Genomic DNA, 19,006 nt, shown 5'->3' with positions numbered 1-19,006 from the left:
AGATTACTTTTTTTCTCCCTTCTTAATATTTATTCCCCCAGTTTTCTGTATTGAACATATTTTTTTAATACTGAAAAAAATGGCACACAAAAATCAGTATCTTGCTCTTAAAAAAGAGTTTAGATAAGATACTATAACCAGGCACTATAAAGGGACTTAATGGCATAATTTGATTGGGAATTTGTTTATAAACAGAGAATAGGAGTGGGAATAGAGAATCCAAATTAACAGACTGTTAAAGGGATTAATGCTAAACCTATTTTCAGATTTCAATTTTGTAAATGACCTGCAGGGAGATGTACCTTGTGATCCTCCAAGTTTGCGGGACTTTTAGGTGTGAAATGCCAATGGAATTGGTATTAACTGTATAAAAATTTTGTGAAACTGTGTATGAGTGAGCAGAAAAGTGGTTAAATGGTTTCCAGTTGGTTGGTATGTGCTAAAGATTGTTCATTTGGATGGTTATTTGCTCCTATGGATTGTATTCTGAACTACAAAGTTCAGCTAAAAATGTAAATGAATTATTATTTTTTAATGACTGTGGCATTATTTACTTATTTATCTATCTATCTATCTATCTATCTATCTATCTATCTATCTATCTATCTATCTATCTATCATCTATCTATCTATCTATCTATCTATTTATTCTCGCCCGGGGATATTTTTCCCATTGCTTTTCAGAGAGATTGAGAGCGGGGAAGAAGAAGGGGAGGAAGGAAACATCGATGTGAGGGAGACACATCGATTGATTGCTTCCTGCACGTGCCCTGACTGGGGCTGAGCCTGCAACCAAGATATGTGCCCTTGGTGGGAATTGAACCGGGACCCTTCAGTCCACAGTCTAATGTTCTAACCACTGAGCCAGACTGGCTAGGGCAAAATGTAAATTAATTCGTACAAGGTTTAAATAAATTAGTGGATAGTAAGGAATCCAAGATATTTGGATTTGGCCTCACCTTTGAGGCTTCTATCAAGGAGAGCATTGTCTGTTCTTCACAGCAGGGGTTTGGTTTGAGGCAGTACTGCTTTAGATTTAGTGTGACAGTTCTTGTTTTCCCAAGGGCGTATAACTTTCTGTGTGAGGAGCCTTATCATAGATACATAAAAACAAACAACATCCCTTGAGATGTATCTAAAAATAAGACTATGTTTTGTAAATAGCATAGTAATAAATTCTAAGTATGTGGTAACAGAAGGGCATCAATAAAAGGATTTCAGGAGAACGAAATGTTATTTCTAAAATTAAAAGAGATTGTTGTAGTTGGTATGTCTTCTCAGAAACACCCTTTAATTTTTAATTTTTTTTTTAATCCTCACCTGAGGATATTTTTTCCATTGCTTTTCAGAGAGAGTGGGGGAGAGAAACATCAATGTGAGAGAGACACACCAGTTGGCTGCCTCCGGCATCCCCCCTGACCGGGGCTGGGGATCAAGCCTGTAACCAAGGCACGTGCCCTTGGCCGAAATCGAACCCGAGACCCTTCAGTCCGCAGCTGACACTCTTACCACTGAGCCAAAATGGCTGGTGCATCACTAGCTCTTTAAGTGGCACAGAGGCGGGTAAATTCTAGGAAAGCCAAGTGATGGGCCTGTAGTCCTCCTCAGGCCTTTCCACCTGCATCCTCTGCCCGCTCGTTTAGGAACCTTCTTCACGTCAGGAGGTACAGAATTTCTATGGGACGGTAGTAGCTCTTTATTATCTGTTGACTGAGAAAATATATGCCTTAAAAAGGTAAAACGATTTCATTAACACTTTTAAATGAATATTTCCTTATAGTTGATAGATCTTAAATTTATCTAGACATTTATTTCTATATTAAGTCTTGGTATGGATATAGGTTTGTAGAGTTCTTGGGGCCCAAGACGCTTTTTTTTTCTTTTTAAGTTTCTATTGATTTTTAGAGAGGGAGGAAGTGAGGGGGAGGGAGAGAGAAACATTGATCCTGTGCCTCCTGCTGCCTCCTGCTGCCTTCTGCCGCCTCCCGCCCGCACCGCAACCTGGGCATGTGCTCTGACTGGGAATCCAACTGGTGACACTTCATTGCAACCAACTGAGCCACACTGTCCAGGGTCAAGACCCCTTTTTGGTTGGGAACCATTGACCTAGACTTGCTAATAGTGTGGAGTCCACAGACCGGCAAACCTTGCTGTTACCTGCGGAAGGTGTTAGAAATGCAGAATCTCAGGCCCTACTCCAGACCTACAGAATCAGAATTAGCATTTTAACAAGGTCCTCAGGTGATTTAATTGCACATTGTTTGAGAAGAGTTCATCCAACAAATGATTTTTGCTCCGGTTGAGAAGACCATTGAATTTTTTGGGGGAGGGGTGCATGTGGGGATCAAAAAGGGATCAAAAAGGGAGCAGGCCAAACAGTTAAAAAAAAGACAATTTGGCTTATTTAATTACAATATCTTAGAATGGTTCTGTAATTAATTGCATAGTGTGTTTGTGTGTATGTGTGTTTAATATCTCTGGTTCTGTCTCCTTGTGAATAAACTTAGTGAAATATTGTTTGATTCAAATGGGATTTAAACAGAAGTGTTGCTGAATTGCTAACAGCACATTGTTTATTGTCTGTTTCTTAAGGAAATTCCTTAACATTGATCTTTTGGGATCCTACTTTTACTATTTTACTCAAAGAAGTAATGCCATTTGTCCCTCACATGACCATGGAGGAGTTTGGCTAGGATTTGGCTTAACTTTTCCATTCGTCATTGTCCCTTCCAACCCAGAGGTATTTCAAAAACAAAGCACATGATCTTCATGTATTAAGGGCACCATATTGCCAAATGCCAGCCGCTATGGAAGAACTCAGATTCATTTTTTTACTTGAAAGTTTATAGATCAACAATTAAGCAACTATATGTAATAAATAGATTGGAGTTTGGCTTTAACACTAGGATCCCTCTGTAGAAATTGGTTCTTTTCCAGAAGGACTGATAAGAAAGCTTGGTTTAATGCTTAAAGTCAGTGAAGTTGGTGGCAGTTAGGTGTCTGAATTGGGAGATATTTTCTTTGCTCTTAAAAGGTTTTTCAGTTTCTGCTTTGCAAACTTCCGGTAATGTGGAAATATTTAGAGCAGTACTTATTTAATGTGAAATTTATTAGACAGCTAAAAATTTAATTTACTATTTTTCCTTGAGTTGAGATTATTTCATATAATATTTTTTGTAATTGTTCTTAAATTTAAGTTTTAGAAATAAACTACATTGTTTGATTGCTGAATCAGACTTTTTTTGTACTCAGACTTTTTGATATTTACAGATGGACTATCATAAACTTGACTTGTTTATGAACATATACAGGAGGATTTCCAAATCAGTACTCAATTAATCTCATTGGTATTTGGGAAATACAAATTAGAGGAAACAAAGGGATACCATTTCCTATCCATCAAATTGGCAAAAATTAAAAATTCTGAGAGTATGTAATATTGATAAGGATATAGGGAAATGGAAATTTTTAACCATTGCTGATGTTGGAGAAATACAACTTAAACCAAAACCTCCTGCCACCTCAGAAAACCTCTCTTCAAAGGTAGAAGAGAAAGAAAACAATTTTATTTTTGAATAAGCATTAATCTAGAATGTGATGCACATCACAGGCAGTCTGCTAAGAGATTGCAAAGACCTACAAAGAACTCACCTTTTTATGTAGTTAAGTAGATACAACCAATTACATACATGCTTTCAAGATAAACTAAATAGTTCTCAAGCAAGAAGACTTGATGCCATCAATTGTCACACATAGTTTATCCTAAATTCATTTGGTAATCGGGGTGACCATATATATTGCCTTTAGCTAATTGGGTTATCCAAAGGAAAAATAAAAATTTTTTATGACAGGAGGTAATTTTGAAGTTATCTCTGTGGCTGGGTGGTATGCTCAAATTAGGCTCCCATCCACCCACAGAAACTGACGCTGTCTTCCTTGGTGATCACATTTCAAAGAGATGGCTACCAGGTCCTTGAGAAAGACAGTTGCTGGTTAGAAGATTTAGCTTTTAAAAAGATTTATATACACTTCAGAGGTATAGAGAAAGAATGTACAGTTACAACTTTTCTAAAGAAAATGCTCTAAGGAAAGTGTGTTGGGTTTTTCTTCCCTTATTTTTAACAGGGAGAATTAAGCTTGTTATTTTTATTTGCCCTTACACTGATAGGTAAATAGATCCAGCTGATTTAGTGTGCAATTTAGCCATGTTGTAGTAGAGTTGAAGATGTGTGTGCCCTATGGTTCAGCACTTCTAGATAAATCCCACAGAAACTCTTAACACGTATTCATGAGAGACTTGAAGCATTGTCTATTAACAGTGAAACAGTGAAAACAACCAAAGTGTCTATGAACAGGAGGATGAATAAATCGGGGTATCTTCATACGTTACAGTGCTCTACAGCACTGAAGATGGGTGCGTTAGAGCTGCCTGTGTCCACATGAATAGTGTTTAACAAGGATGGTGAGTGACTGGAACAAGTTGCAGAGGGACATGAACAGTATATTTATATAACATTTAAAACATGCAGAATAAAATAATACATATTTATGGATACATATGTTAGTAAAAATATAATGCAGTGATGAACACTAAAACCAGTGTGCATTCCCTCTAAGGAGGGAAGTGTATAAATGGGATCAGCACGAGATTCAACTGTGTCTTTAATGTTTTATTTCTTAGGTAAATAAGATAGAGTGTTAAGATTTAATTTATTTGGGTAGTGGGTCCATGGGTTTTTATTATTATTATCTAGATTATAGTAATGTTTAAATATTTTATGATTAAAAGTTTAAAAAGAGAGCCAGAGAAAAGGGGGGCCACAGAAATGGGGTGGTAATTGGGAAGAAATCAATCTGCTCGTATCACTGTTTGCAAGATGATGGTAATGGTCTAGCGAAGAGGGGACAAGTTAGTGCAGGAGACTGGGACAGTTGTAAGAGCAGAGTCCTTGAGTAAGACAAACAGTGGGATCCAGTGCAGAAGTCATTTGTTTGGCTTTTGATAGGGGCAAGGGCAATTTGTTGAAACAGGAAGGAAAGCAGACTAAGTGATGGGAACAGGACGTAGTTCTCTTTGGAACATAGGGTGACTGATGTTCAGGTTTGCTTGGGATTGAGGTTTCCCAGGAAGCAGGACTTTCCGTGCTAACTCTGGGAAAGTCCTGGGCAAACCAGGATGGTTGGCCACCCACATCTGCTTGTTTTTTCTTGAAATGAAAAAACGTGATCATCTGCTTGGAGTGAGAAGGCGGTGAAGGTTTAAGGTAAAAGGAGAAGCTTCTATGAAATAATTCTATATTTTAAAGATGGGAGCGAATTCAGTAGGTTAATGTGGTATGATTTCTGAGCCTTGCTAATGGTCTGCTGAAATTTATGGGTATAATCTCAGAGTTCATGTGGTTGTGTTTCTTTTCAGTCCCATTTGGCTGTTCGGGTGGAGGTACTGTGTTGAGTAGGAAGTTGGTTTTAGCTCTGATTTGCCTGTGAGGAGAGGAGCAAGGGAGTGAGGTGACAGGCAAGGGGATGACTGAGTCTTAGGCAGGTAAGAAGTAAAGGAGAGGGCATGGTGGGCAGTGGACACTGGGGTGGTAGTTGGGGAATTCAGTCTGCTAGTGTCTCATACTTCCACACTAATGGCAATGATCGAGTAAAGAGGGACAAGTTAGTGCAGGAGATTGGGACAGTTGTAAGAACAGAGTCTTTGAATCAGCAGATTTCTAGGAGTGAACTGCAAAGATAGGAAGTGAAGAGAGGGGATGCTGGAAATTGAGATTTTTGAGGTAGTGTAGATACTGGCTATTGATATGATCATGGGAGTAGGGGGCTGGAGTGGATGGAAGAAAAGTTTATTGGGTGTGGGAATGATTTTAGAGCAGGTTTTGGTGCTCTAAAAAAATTTACTCAATTATTTTCTTTCACATACTAACAGTTTTCTGCTTCTTGTTTTATTTTGTTTAAATATCCCTTCAAATTGTAGATCGTATTGTTGTTGTTCTGGAATGAATACTGTTGTAAATAAATAAGCAAATGGCCCTGGCCGGTTTGGCTGTGGTCAGACCTTCAGCCTGTGTACTGAAGGGTCCTGGGTTTGATTCCGGCCAAAGGCACATTACCTAGGTTGCAAGCTGGATCCCCAGCCCTGGTCGGGGCATGTGTAGGAGACAGCCAGCCAATATATCTCTTTCACGCCAGTGTCTGTCTGTCTGTCTGTCTGTCTGTCTCTCTCTCCATCTCCTCCCTCTTCCTCCCTCTCTCCCCCTCTCCCTTCCACTTTCTCCCCCTCTTTTTCCCCCTCCCCTCTCCTCTCTCTTCCCCCTCTCTCCCCCTTCCCCCTCCCTCCCCCCTCCCTCCCCCCCTCCCTCCCCTTCCTCCCCCTCTCTCTCCCCCTCTCTCTCTCCCTCTCCTCCCCCTCTCCCTCCCCCTCTCCTCCCCCTCTCCCTCCCCCTCTCTCCTCCTCTCTTCCCCTCTCTCCCCCCTCCCCCTCTGTCCCCCTCTCTCTCCTCCTCTCTCTACCCCTCTCTCCTCTTCTCTCTCCCCCTTTCTCCCACTCTCTCTGAAAATCAATGGAAAAAATATCCTTGGGTGAGGATTAAAATAAAAAGCGAATATCTAAATGCAAGCTTAGTTTAATCAGCATGTGGCCCCACCATACTGCTTCTATGGAGACTTGGTATGTAGCTGGTTAAGTTTCGGGTATTAACATCCAGACTGATGTCCCACTGCCCAGTAAGCTATTTTGGTCCCAAGTAGGTTCAATGAGGGTTTTGTGTCCTATATGATCACCTACAGTACATTGCTTTGCTGACTCGTCTCCCTCTCTCTCTCTTTATAGGACCGCAGCTGAACGCACAGCTAGAAGGTTGGCTTTCACAAGTACAGTCTACAAAAAGACCTGCTAGAGCCATAATTGCACCGTAAGTTTTAAGGGTTCTTACCCAGAATATTTCACATGTTAATTGTTAATAAAGAATGAGTATCTACAGGTTGAGCTATAAACCAAAACCCGAAAGATATGTTGAGCTGACGAAATTATACTCAATAAATTTCATGACTCCCGTGGCTTTCACTTTAACTCAAGGATAAAGGAAATTGGCTACTTAATTTTCTCAGATGCAGTAATTTCAAATTTTATTTTTGGTAATAAAACTGACTTTTAAAACAGAGGGCTTTTTACATTAGTTAGACTTGATTTTGGTGAATAATTGATGTAAATGAGTAAGCTCTATTTTAAACATGAAAAAGATATACTTTAATCCAGATAATTTTTAACTTTGAAAAATATGCTTTAACCATAATACGGTGCAATATGGAATAGCAACCAGAGTTTTGCCAGAGGGGTAGATTTTCTTTTGTAATGAAAATCTGTGACTGTTTTGTCTTTGTTAGAGGGTTTTTTAGAACCAAGAGAGAGCAAATGTACAGTTTATGATGTGTTTGTATGATATGAATTCAGTTAATTTTGATTTGGTTTCCAGTGCTAATATTAAAAACACATTGTTTTTTAAGCACATGTTAACATTTTTCTGAGAAGAGTAAAAGTTGGAGTTTGTGGAGTTTCTTCTCACAGCAGCAGCTTTTATGACTTCTGTTGAGTTAAGGTTGGTACCCTGATAAATAAAAAATAGTGAAAATAATAATAGCAATCACTTATTAAACAATATGAGAATTAAATGATTAAATACACATCAAGAGCCTACATTGTTTGGCACGTGATAAGTGTTCCATAAATGTTAAGCATTTTATGTACCAAACATTTTGTTAAGTACTTGATTTGTATGTTCTAACTTGATCTCATTTAATGGATACAGGGAAGCTTTGTGACATACAAGTTATTTAATCTCTTGTGCCTTTGTCTCATTAGTATAATTGGAATAATAGTACCTCCATGTTGTTTTTTTGATGATTAAATGAGCTAATCTTTATTGAACTTTTAGCATAATGACTTGCAGTGACTTATTTAGTCATTCAGCAAGTATGTACCAGGCTAAATGCCAGGTACTCTTCTTTGTGATGTTTTTTGAATAAATCAGAATCTGTTCTCTCATAGTGCTTGCCTTTTAGTATGTGGCGAAGATAGACGGTAAACACTTCAATGATTATATTCAGTGTCAGGTGCTAATGGGTACTAAGAAGAAAAATAAAGCAAAAAAGAGGGTTGAGTGACAATCTGGGTAGGGAATTGCTACTTTTATGGTAATAAGAATAGGTCTCCTAGATAAGGTAATGTTTGAGCCTAAATGGTGCAGCTGCCCAGGGAAAGGGTTTCAGGATGGAGAGCAGCAAGGACAGAGGCTCTGGGGCAGGACCTGCTTAGTGTGTTTGAGGAAAAGCAAGGAGGCCAGTGCAGCTGGAGTGGTGCGTGTTAGTGAAAGAGCAGTGGATGAGACAGGCAGCAGGGGCTAGGTCATGGAGAGCTTTGTAGGCTATCATAAAAACTTTGGTTTTTATTCCAAGTGAAGTGGCACGTCATGAGAAGTTTTCAGCAGAAAAGTAACATGACCTGACTTAGGTTGGAAAAGGATTACTCTTGCCGGCTGTATGGATGTTCTGTTCTGTGGGAACAGGGAGTCCAGTTTGGGAGGCTTATGAGAATAGTACAGAAAAGAGGTGACACAGTGGCTTTGACTAAGGGCTAGTGGTGGAGGTGATGAAAAGCAGTATATTCTGGATATGTTTTGAAGGTTAGAACCAATAAAATAGAAGAAGAGTTAAGGGTAACTTAAGCGTTGGCCTGTGAAACTGGAAGAATTGCTTCTCTACTGATAAGGAGCAACTGGGTGGAGGTGGGAGTGGAAGTGTTTATGTAGAATCGAGGATTTGACTTTGACCATGTTAATGCTGAGATGCCTGTCAGCTACCCCGGCGGAGCTTTCACATGGGCAGCCAGATACATGAATCTCTACTACCGGGAAGAAGGACCAGGTTGTTTTGGTGTATATATCATAGGCTGTGAATTGCCTGGGGAGGAAAGTAAAGGTAGAGAAGAGAAGAGGTTCAGGACTGAGCCCCTTAGCAAGCCAACTTTATTTAGGGGGCAGAGTGAAGAACATTTGCAAAGGAGACCCGGGAGCAAGGAGGAAAACCAAGGGTAAGCGTGATTCTGGGAGGCAAAGGATGAAAACGTGTCGGGGAGGAGAAAGGGGTCAGCTGTGCAGATTTCTGCCACTTGGTCAAGTGAGAGGAGGACTCGGAATTGCCGTTAGTTTGCAGTGTGGACATGGCCGGTTACCTTGGTAAGAACAATTTTTTTGGGGTGGTGGGGATGAAAGCATGGTTGGTGTGGTGTGGGTTCAAGAAAAAGTCAGAGTGAAATGAAGATTGTGAGTATAGATAGTTTTTTTGAGGAATTTTGCTGTACATTAAGGAAATAGGGCAGTGGAAATATGGTGTTGGGAGAATTTTTATTCAAGATGGAAGATACTGAAGTGAGATCTTTGTGTGAGAAACAATGGCTCTCTTTGTGGTAACGCGTGAGCCAGGTTCTGTTGTCTTGTCCCTTACTTCGCTGGTATGGGACTGTTGTGGTACGCTGCCTTCCTAGTTAAAACTTGTTCCAAACGTGGGCGCTGAGCTGAGTCAACGTGTAATTAACTTGAGGGTAGTTATTCATGAAGAAGTACCTAGACTTGTTTTCTTTTTGTAGTTAGTTTAAAATTGAAATCATTGGCAGTGGCCCGGGAAATGAAATGTTTGAGCCTAAGTTATAAATGTATTGATTTAGAAAAGATTTCCAAGTTACCTTAAGTTTTAAAAAGAAAGTTTGAAAATAGTTTTGGCTTTGGTTTGCATGTTTTTGCTATATAGTGACTTTGTAACGGTAGTGCACATATAGGCAAATCCATTTTGTTAACATACGAAAACTAAGTAGTCATTTATCTTATGTAGTTTCCAGAAGTAATTATTTTCCTTTGCAGAGTTACTTTTTGTTTTTGAGGTAGAAAAGTAACAACAGATATTTTATTGTTACATAGGCACAAAGGTTTTTTGGTAAGAATATGCTTATATAGTACTTAGAAAACTTAAAATTTTAAGATTTCTGCTTTTATTGTAAATCAAGTCTATCAAAAACATACTTTAAATTTTTATAAATTCTAGCTCTCTGGAACCAACTTTTCTTAGATTTTGCTTTATAGGCATAAATCATATAAGGAGAACCTTAAGAAAACAAACTCAGAACGCAGCGCACTTTTTAAAGTGCTTAAACAGATTGCTCATTTTTGTATTGATGTAGATTAAATAAAATGTCATTAAAGAATAAATATTGACCCATAAGCCAACTGTTGATCAATCTTAATAGATTCTAACCTATATGACATATAGGCAGGCACATTTGGGGGATTCAAAATAATTTAATTTGATTAAAAAATATCCTTTGCTTAAATTTAATACTACCTTACTTATCTTGAGGCACAGGAGACAGTATGTGTCTCAGGGATATATATATTGAAATGATCTCATGAACTAGGAGTTCCAAAAGCCTTTCTACTGTGACTGCCAAAATTGTTGTTTGTCTTGCAGTATGCAGGGATATCTCAGCAACCCTTAGAATGGAGCTTGCAGGTATGCATCACTTAAGAAACCTCTTACTGAATATGAAAATATAATCATAATTGGGGAAGGGGCTTATTTAATTATATTTTTACTATATAGCAGATACTATGCCTTATTGAAGCCTCCCCTCATACATTTAAAATAAAGTTTAACTTGTTAGTAGTTAACCTAGTAGGAGTAGTATGGAATAAAGGATACTTTCACTTTTCATTGTTTACCCTTTATTTGACTTTTTTTTACTGTGTTCCTGTATTACTTTTAATGTAAAAACTAGTTAAAGAAAGTTAAAAGGTTAGAAACATTTATATAGAACACCAGGTTGTGTTTAGTGAAGCATACCTGTAGAGCTCTCCCAGTGTACATCATGAGACAATGAATTTCCACAAATGATGTAGTTAGTTTAAGGTACTGGAGGTAGTCACCTTGTTTATTTCTCACCCTTGTTTACATTAAGCAATAGGTATTCGTGCCAGCATCTGAAGTCCTATCTATCTTGGCAGTGAAAATATCTAGATATGCAATATTGTGGTTAGTTTATTCCTGTTCGACTTGGATAACTTCAATAACTTTCTTTAGCTCATAGTATTGTTTACTTAATGTTTGTGAGATTCCATTTTGTAAAAATAAAATATTCTGGATAATGACTGTCTAACTGGACATTTTGGGGGGATATCATCATCTGTTCATATTGTTTATTGAAGCAAGAATCTTGAGGGCCGTTGAGCAGTGCCTATGAAAGAAAATAATAAAAGGCTGGGCACAGCAAAGTAAAATTGAGAGAGGCAATGTGGAGGCTGCTGCTTCTGCAGATTGTTTAAGGCCAGTGTCATCAGGTTGATTCCATATGTTCACAGGTGTTTTTACATTTATTTTGTAGCTTGCCAGGTCATACTTTAGCTTAAGTAGATCTTAGAGACTTTTCTTATTAATAGAGATCTTAGTTCCTCTGGTCTAGTCTTCTCATTTCATCTAGTCCAGTCTTCTTATTTTGCATTTTTTCTGCTATTAAGTCGAACTAGGAGTATGAGAGCCTGATTTTGTTGAATCCAGGTAAGGCTTCTTTTATTATTCCCTATATTTTCTTTGATGAAAAGCCTCTCATAGAATGTGAGGTAAACTCTTGGCATTCACAGTTTATACTATTCACCTATAACCTTGGCTTGGCATTCTGAGACTGAACAAATGAAAGTTCATGTCATGTAGTAACTGGTAATTTTCCTGACATAGGTATTTAAATCACAGCACACTGCAAGGTTGCTGTGTGGGAAACTGTCACTTAACCTGTGAGTGATCATGGACAGTGACCTTGTACCCTCCTTTGACTGCAGCTCGGGGGGGGGGGGGGGCACAGAAATTGTGGACAGAGAGGAGCTGGATTTCCCAGTGCAAAGGGTCTGCTGTGTAGGAGGAAAGGGAGAAGCAGAAGCACTCCCTGTTAAAAGCAGGATCACTTTTTAGAGGCATGGTTTAACCTAATAATTGTAGATATTAAAGTACAATTTTGTATTTGCTTTCATGAAAAGTTACATTGGGAGCCAGGGTGACCTGGAAAAGTTAGCATGGGTGACTTTGTGTTTGGGATTTTAATAGCCTTTAAAAGACTGACTGGGACATACTTTTACGATGCATACTCAAATTATAGAACTCAAATTTTTATTGGTCTTCTGGCTATTAAGTGTAAAATAAAAAAACCTTAGATGTTCCCTTGGTGAAGCCTCCTCTATTAGGAGTGATCCCTTAATGAAACTTGTTTCCATGTAAATGTAGAACCATAGATTCTATTAGCAAAAGAAGGAGGCAAGAACAGAGGATCAGTGGTGAGGTTCCATCATCATTACTGTGTCTTTCTTCATGATCATATATCTGGGCCAGGATAAAGGAAAGTATTAGGAATTCTCTTCTTTGACTATGATCTTGGTCCTTTCGTGAGTTAGATTTCCTCATCATGGAGTTTAAGATGGATGGTATACTTAATGACTTTTTAAAAATACTCTGCAATGTATCCTCACTCCAAACTAAGACTCTTCCACTCTTCAGAACTATTTTGTCTTTCCTTCAAGTAGACTTAAGTCTTCAACTTCAGAAAGACTGAATTCATGAAATCTGAGTTCTCTTATAAAACATATTTACCTCAATTATGTTTTCAAAACTGTTGTCCTTCCCTGTAGTCTTATTGGAGGTATGATTCTTCTAGGTTTTATATTTTAAAATTTTTTTATTTCTGATTTTTACTTGAAAATTTCTATTTATTGGTTGATTTTTCTTAGGAGGGGGAAATTTTGATTTGTTGTTTTACTTATTTATGCATCCTTTCAGGTTTTTGGTTGTTGCTTTTCCTCTCCATGGACTCCTTCCCTTGTTTCTTCAAATGTGGTTAAGAATGGGTTCTGGAGCTCTACGGCCTGGCTTTAATTCCTCGGGCGGCTGCTTACTGTCTGAGCAGGTTTCTTAACCTTTCTCCTTTAGTTTCTTCATCTATAAAATGAGAAAAATAATAATTCCTATCTCATAGTGTTGGTGTAAGGATTAAATGAGTTAGTGCTGTGAGTTACACAGAAGGGTGCCTGACCCTCGGTCCACGGTAGTTTTACCGTAATCAGAGCCATCTTCCTTTTCCTCCTCACCCTCCTATGCCTGCTCTGTCACTAAGATATGTCAGTTTCCCTTTTTAGACTAGAGCATTCATTTCTCATTTCCCACTGCTACTGACACCATTGTAGACCATGACGTTACTACCTCATGCCACAGTTTCCAAGAGAGCTTTACTTAACTCCTGCTTCTGACGTGTCCTTTGTGCTCAATGTTTCTCAGTAGTAAACGAATAAAAGCTTCAGATTGTCACTCCCTTCTTCAAGAGCATGCGACAGTTTTCCAGTCATGTGTTATCAAGCCCCAGGTTCCTGTCTGACTCTGGCTTAGCATTCCCCTCTCGTTCCACTCCAGCCAGTCTCATGTTTTCTCATCTGCATCGTACACTTGGACATTTGCTTATGTTCTTTCTTCAGGCTTTATGCTCTTCCTTCATGCCCCTGCCCTTCTATTCTTACTATTTCTGTCCTTCCAGTACTTCAAGAGTCCAATGCTTCTAAGAAGACTTTCTGATGTTGAAGAACTGAGTTTGGGTAGGAACAGGATTAGTGAAACTGGGAGAGGCTCATCCTAGAAAGACAGGTTGATTTAGAGATCAGAGTATGGGGGTTAGGGCCTTTAAATTCAAGAATGGGAAATAGAGCTAGAGTCTGAAAAGCAAATCTCAGATGGAAGGACCAGTTTAAGGTATAAGGATGGGAAGTGGAGGAATGGGATATGAGTGACAACTGAGAGCAAAGCAGTGTTGAAAATCTAAGATGTAATTTGGATTTGAGACCAGAGCAGATCCAGATGGATCAGATGGTTTTTAAGGCCCACATGGCCAGGCAAGATAGCATATTTTTGAATTGACAAGGGTGAGCCAGTAATGTTAAAATCAGGAACAGGTGTTAGGAATGTGAAGCGGTCAGTATTGGGCTCTTGAGCCCTGAAAGATTGGGGATATAACCAGGTGAAATACAGCCCCTGATTAAGCTAGAGTATCCAGATCAGTATAGGATGACAACAAAGCTGTGTTTGCTGAGCCATAGAACAGAGTACCTTTCCTTCTGGCGTTGTTGGGAATATTACTGTATTAGGCAACTTAATAGGCTCCCTTGGATAGAGTGATTACCATAAATCTGACTGATAAAGCCCTGGGTGAATTCCGTGTGCTTAGTGTGTGTCCCATATTATGTAGCTCCCAAGTAAGCACATCCCTGTTTTGTGTTGCTGGGATTGACTTACGTGAATCTCTTTCTAACATTCGCATCTTAGACTGGTTCAGATGAGTGTCATTTATTTACTTATGTTAAATCCTCACCCAGGGAAATGCTTTTACTGATTTTAGAGAGTGAGGAATGAAAAGAGAGACAGAGACAGAGAGACACATCAGTTGGTTCCCTCCCAGGGATTGAATCCCAAACCTGTGTGTGTGCCTTGACGGGGAATGGAACCGACCACATTTTGGTGTGTGGGATGGCACCCCAAGCACTGGGCCCTGCCAGCCAGGGCAGGTGAGGAGCATTTTACAAATAGAGCTTCACTGTGGTATAATTAGCATATAGCTACGTATATGTAACGTGCACAGTTTGATAAGTTTGAGCTATGTATACACCTATGAAACTGTCACCACTGTTACGATAATGAACATATTCACCATCCTCAGGTTTCCTTGTGCCCTCTGTAATTCTTCTTCCACATCCACTGATATGTTTTCTGTCACTGTACAGGGTGGGGCAAAAGTAGGTTTACAGTTGTGGGTATGCAAAACAGCTGATTCTTATATTGTTATTTATTAAGTATTGTGTTATTTTCCATATGAACAACTGGAAACCTACTTTTGCCCCACCTTGCAGATTACTTATATTTGCTAGAGTTGTGTAAATAGAATCACATAGTATGAACTTTTTTTGTCTGCCTTCTCTTACTTAGTATATTTCTTTATTGATTTTTTTTACCATTTTAAGTACAATTATTTGAGTGTGTCAATAGTTCATTCCTTTGTATTACTGAAGAGTATTCTATTGCATGGATATACCTAAATTTATTTATCTATTCACCTTTTTTTTTTTTTAAATCCTCACCTGAGGATATTTTTTCCGTTCTTTTTCACGGAGAGTGGAAAGGAGAGAGAAAGAAACATTAATGTGAGAGAGGCACATCGCTTGGTTGCCCCACCCTGACCAGGGCCTGGCACGAGCCTGCAAACTAGGCACGTGCCCCTGGCCAGAATCAAACCCAGGATCCTTCAGTCCACAGGCTGATGCTCTAACCACTGAGCCAAACACCTAGGTCTCCATTCATGTTTTGAGGGTTATTTAGTTTCCAGTTTTTGGCTATTGGAAATAAAACTGGGATGTACTTTAGTGTACAAATCTTGATGTGGACACGTTGCCTTTTTTTTTTTTAGGTAGTGGAATGTCTTGCGTCATAGGGCAGAGTATGTTTAACTTTTTAAGAAATTGCCAACTGTTCTCCAAGGTAGTTGTACTGTTTTACATTTCCACAAGTACAGATTGAGTTTCAGTTCTACATCCTTGCCGTACTTGGTGTGGTCACTCTTTAATTTTAGCTATTGTAGTGAGTGTTGAGTGGTAGCTCATTTTAGTTTTAATTTGCCTTTCCTTAATGACTAAGTGAAGTTGAGCATTCTTTTATGTGCTTATTTGCCATCCCAATGTATTCTTTGATGAAGTATCTATTCACATGTTTTCCTATTAAAATTTTTTAAAAATTGTGATAAAATATGCATAACAAAATTTACCATCTTAACCATTTTTTACCATTTATGTGAACAGCTCAGAACAGTGGTAAGTATATTCATGATGTGCAACCAATCTTCAGAACTCTGTGTCTTGCAAAAACAGTTACCTATTTTTTTAAGGTATTGGGTTGTTTGTTTAGGTGTTTTTGATGTATTCAGATACAAATCCTTTATTAGATATATGTTTACAAATATTTTCTTCAAGACTGTGTTTTGTCTTTTCAGGTTACTGGGCATCTTGAAATTGGTCATATTGGAGGAGTGATTTACTCCATATTGTTGGCAAATTGCTACAGATTAGGGCTTTATTATTATTATTTTTTTATTTTTTGATCTTTTAAAATTTTTATTGATTGATTTTAAAAACGAATTACTTTTTAGAGATGGGGGGGAAGGGAGAAAGAAAAACATCAATTTGTTGTTCCACTTATTTATGCTTCATTGGTTGATTCTTGTATGTGCCCTGAGTGGGGACTGAACCCACAAGCTTGGCTTGTTGGGATGGCACTCTAACCAGCTGAGCTACCTGGCCAGGGCTTGATTTTCTGTCTTAAGACAGTAATAAGGGAAGGTTAATAATGCAGATTCAACTTAAAATTATGTTGTGTCTGTAGCCTTTACATTATGAATGGCACAAAAAAGCGAGGAAGGAAATATTCTTTCTAGTATTTGAAAGCTATTATCTAATCAGTAAAGAAGTCATTCATGTCATTGTTGAATGAGTGTTGTCATTGTTTCACTCTTGTCAACTGCAGCCGTCTTTGGCTATGAATAAAGGAGTCAAGGTAAAATCAGTGAAAACGATGTGACAGTTGGCTATGTGGAATTTGCAATAAAGAGTATCACATATTTTTTCATTATTTGTAAGTCGTGTGGTACATATCTTTTTAATTAAGTTAGATTTATAATGAACTTATTTACATATGTATATGTATACTTCCCCCGCAGAGCCAGTTGTTAAATATTTACCAGTATACCACTGGCCACACACGAATAAGAAAGCACTCAGGGAAATGTTCCTAGATTAGGTAACTTGAGTGAGTCACGAGGGGAAAGTGCGTTGCGGAGGCAGTCACCTCACAGGTGGAAAGGGGACGGAAGAGGGCCAGGCCTCTCACCTGGCGGGGATTGCCTTGTAGCTGTAGGGTGTTGTTTTGCTCTGATTTGACTTGGTCTTGGTCTGATCATTGTTACGGGACAGTCTGTTAATGGTATTGAAGGGGAATGTTAAAAACCCATACTCCATTAGTGTTCCATTAGCATCTTCAAGTAAGCTTTGGATATCTCCAGATCGAACTTTTCTTCTGACTAAAAAAATCGCACACTTCTTTTTAAAATTTAATATAGGAACACAGAACAATTATGTTTCCTATTATCACCTAGAAGTTCATTATTAGTTACATTGCTTTTTAATCTGTTCACTTATGTTTACCAGAGTTATATTTCTTTCAGAAGTTTTTTTCAGAATATCTTGATTTTTGAATCTGATGATTATTAAGTTTAAAAAATATTTTGTTTTATAGCCATGCAGGATATACGTACTGTGGGTCTTGTGCTGCTCATGCTTACAAACAAGTGGATCCATCTATTACGTAAGTAATAAAGTTAGAGACGGTTTTGTTATGGGATAATGCTGGGAATTATATCATAATTGCTTTGTCACTGAAGTAATTTGTTTTGTATACTTACTGTTATTATATACTGTATTTCATTAGGAAGTTGACTTTTTATAAATTTGATTATATCTTTTATAGGTTATAGAAAGCTTTAATACTATCTTTCATTGTCTGAACATTTAGTTTTTACCTTCCCCTTGATTGGTAAAATGTTTAGTTCTGGAAATGTTAGAAGGTTAATGTGATATTGTGATTTATAAGAAATATATATTTGGTCATCCAGATGACCAAAATGTATTTCTCATGTGTGTTTGGTATTCATCCACAGTTCCTGACTCACACACGGGTCCCCAAACCCTTGGAATTCCCCTGAGTGTTGCGTATGATAAAGGTGTCTCCTTACAGAGAGGTGTAATGAGGTGATGTTTGGGTCCCACCTAGGATAGGGGCTGGCTGCCAGGAGAACCAGTCACGTGATTAGAGGGTGGGATCTTTTCAGTCCCGCTCCTGGCCTCTGGGGATTGAAGAAGGCCTGGAGGTTGAATCAGTCGCCAGTGCCCAATGATTTAAACAATCATGACTATGTATTGAAGCCTCTATCAAAACCCAAAAGGATAGGCTCGGAGAGCTTCGGGTTGGTGAGATCTCAGGGAGAGTGGTGCTCTGGAGAGGGCACGGATGTTCCATTTCCTTTCCCCACACCTCACCCTATGCATCCTTTTATAATACACCAGTGGTTTTGTAAGTAAAATGTTTCTTTGAGTTCTGTGAGCTGCTCTAGCAAATTAATGGAACCTAAGGAGGGGGTCATGGAACCCCTGGTTTATAGCCAGTCTGTCAGAAGTACAGGTTACAACCTAGGTTTCCGACTGGCATGTAAAGTGGGGGTCGTGGGAGCAGTCTTGTAGGACTGAACCCATAATCTGTGAAGTCTGATGCTATCTCCAGGCAAAGTGTCCAAGAATTGCTTGTTGGAGTTGTGGAGAACAGCCCCCCCCCCCCATTTTGGAATTGGGTCCAGGAACACTAACAGTTAAACATTGGTTAAATTTTTATTATGTTTTTGAAAATCTGGAGATGAGCATTTTTAAGAAAAATGCAAAGCCCTCTATTGTATTTTAATCACTTTGTAATTTAAAATTATTTATTGTACTTGTTTAAGTTGTGGTTAATGAAAGAATAATTTCTTGTTGACAGGATAAGGTTATCTGAATTTAGGATTGGACAGTGTATTCCATAGGGTTTTTGAAGCATATAAGCGTTTAATATTGATGACAGCTCTGAAATTACCTTTATAAAAATCTTCCTCACAAATTGAGACTGAGTAGTATATCACTCTCTAAAATGAGAAACATCAACTTTCAAACATATCTGCTGGAAATAGCCACCTAAGTTACTAATTTTCTGACCAGCATTTTCTTTAAATGGTTAATTTACTACATGTGAACCGGTATCAGGGTCCAGTCTGTATTGCTAGTTATATACATACTATGTGAATAGATAA

General features: G+C 38.4%; 1 protein-coding gene across 3 annotated transcripts in view; it reads left to right on the top strand.

Moving 5' to 3' along the window:
• MEMO1 (mediator of cell motility 1) overlaps positions 1-19,006 on the top strand; it is an 80,993-nt gene that overhangs the window by 26,173 nt on the left and 35,814 nt on the right. For 2 of the 3 annotated variants that reach the window (XM_087823445.1, XM_087823444.1), the window contains exons 2-3: positions 6,833-6,914; positions 17,410-17,478. In XM_087823445.1, the coding sequence (XP_087679571.1) occupies positions 6,833-6,914; positions 17,410-17,478 (151 nt within the window). Of the gene's footprint in view, positions 1-6,832; positions 6,915-6,939; positions 7,599-17,409; positions 17,479-19,006 lie in introns of those variants that run through there. The other variant, XM_016218963.2, reaches the window with a different exon arrangement.

This window comes from Miniopterus natalensis, chromosome 13, assembly GCF_054644295.1.
Source record: "Miniopterus natalensis isolate mMinNat1 chromosome 13, mMinNat1.hap1, whole genome shotgun sequence".
NCBI classification, from domain to species: Eukaryota; Metazoa; Chordata; class Mammalia; order Chiroptera; family Miniopteridae; genus Miniopterus; species Miniopterus natalensis.
Note: the sequence above shows the minus strand (reverse complement) of the source record. Positions and strands in the feature narration are given on the sequence as shown.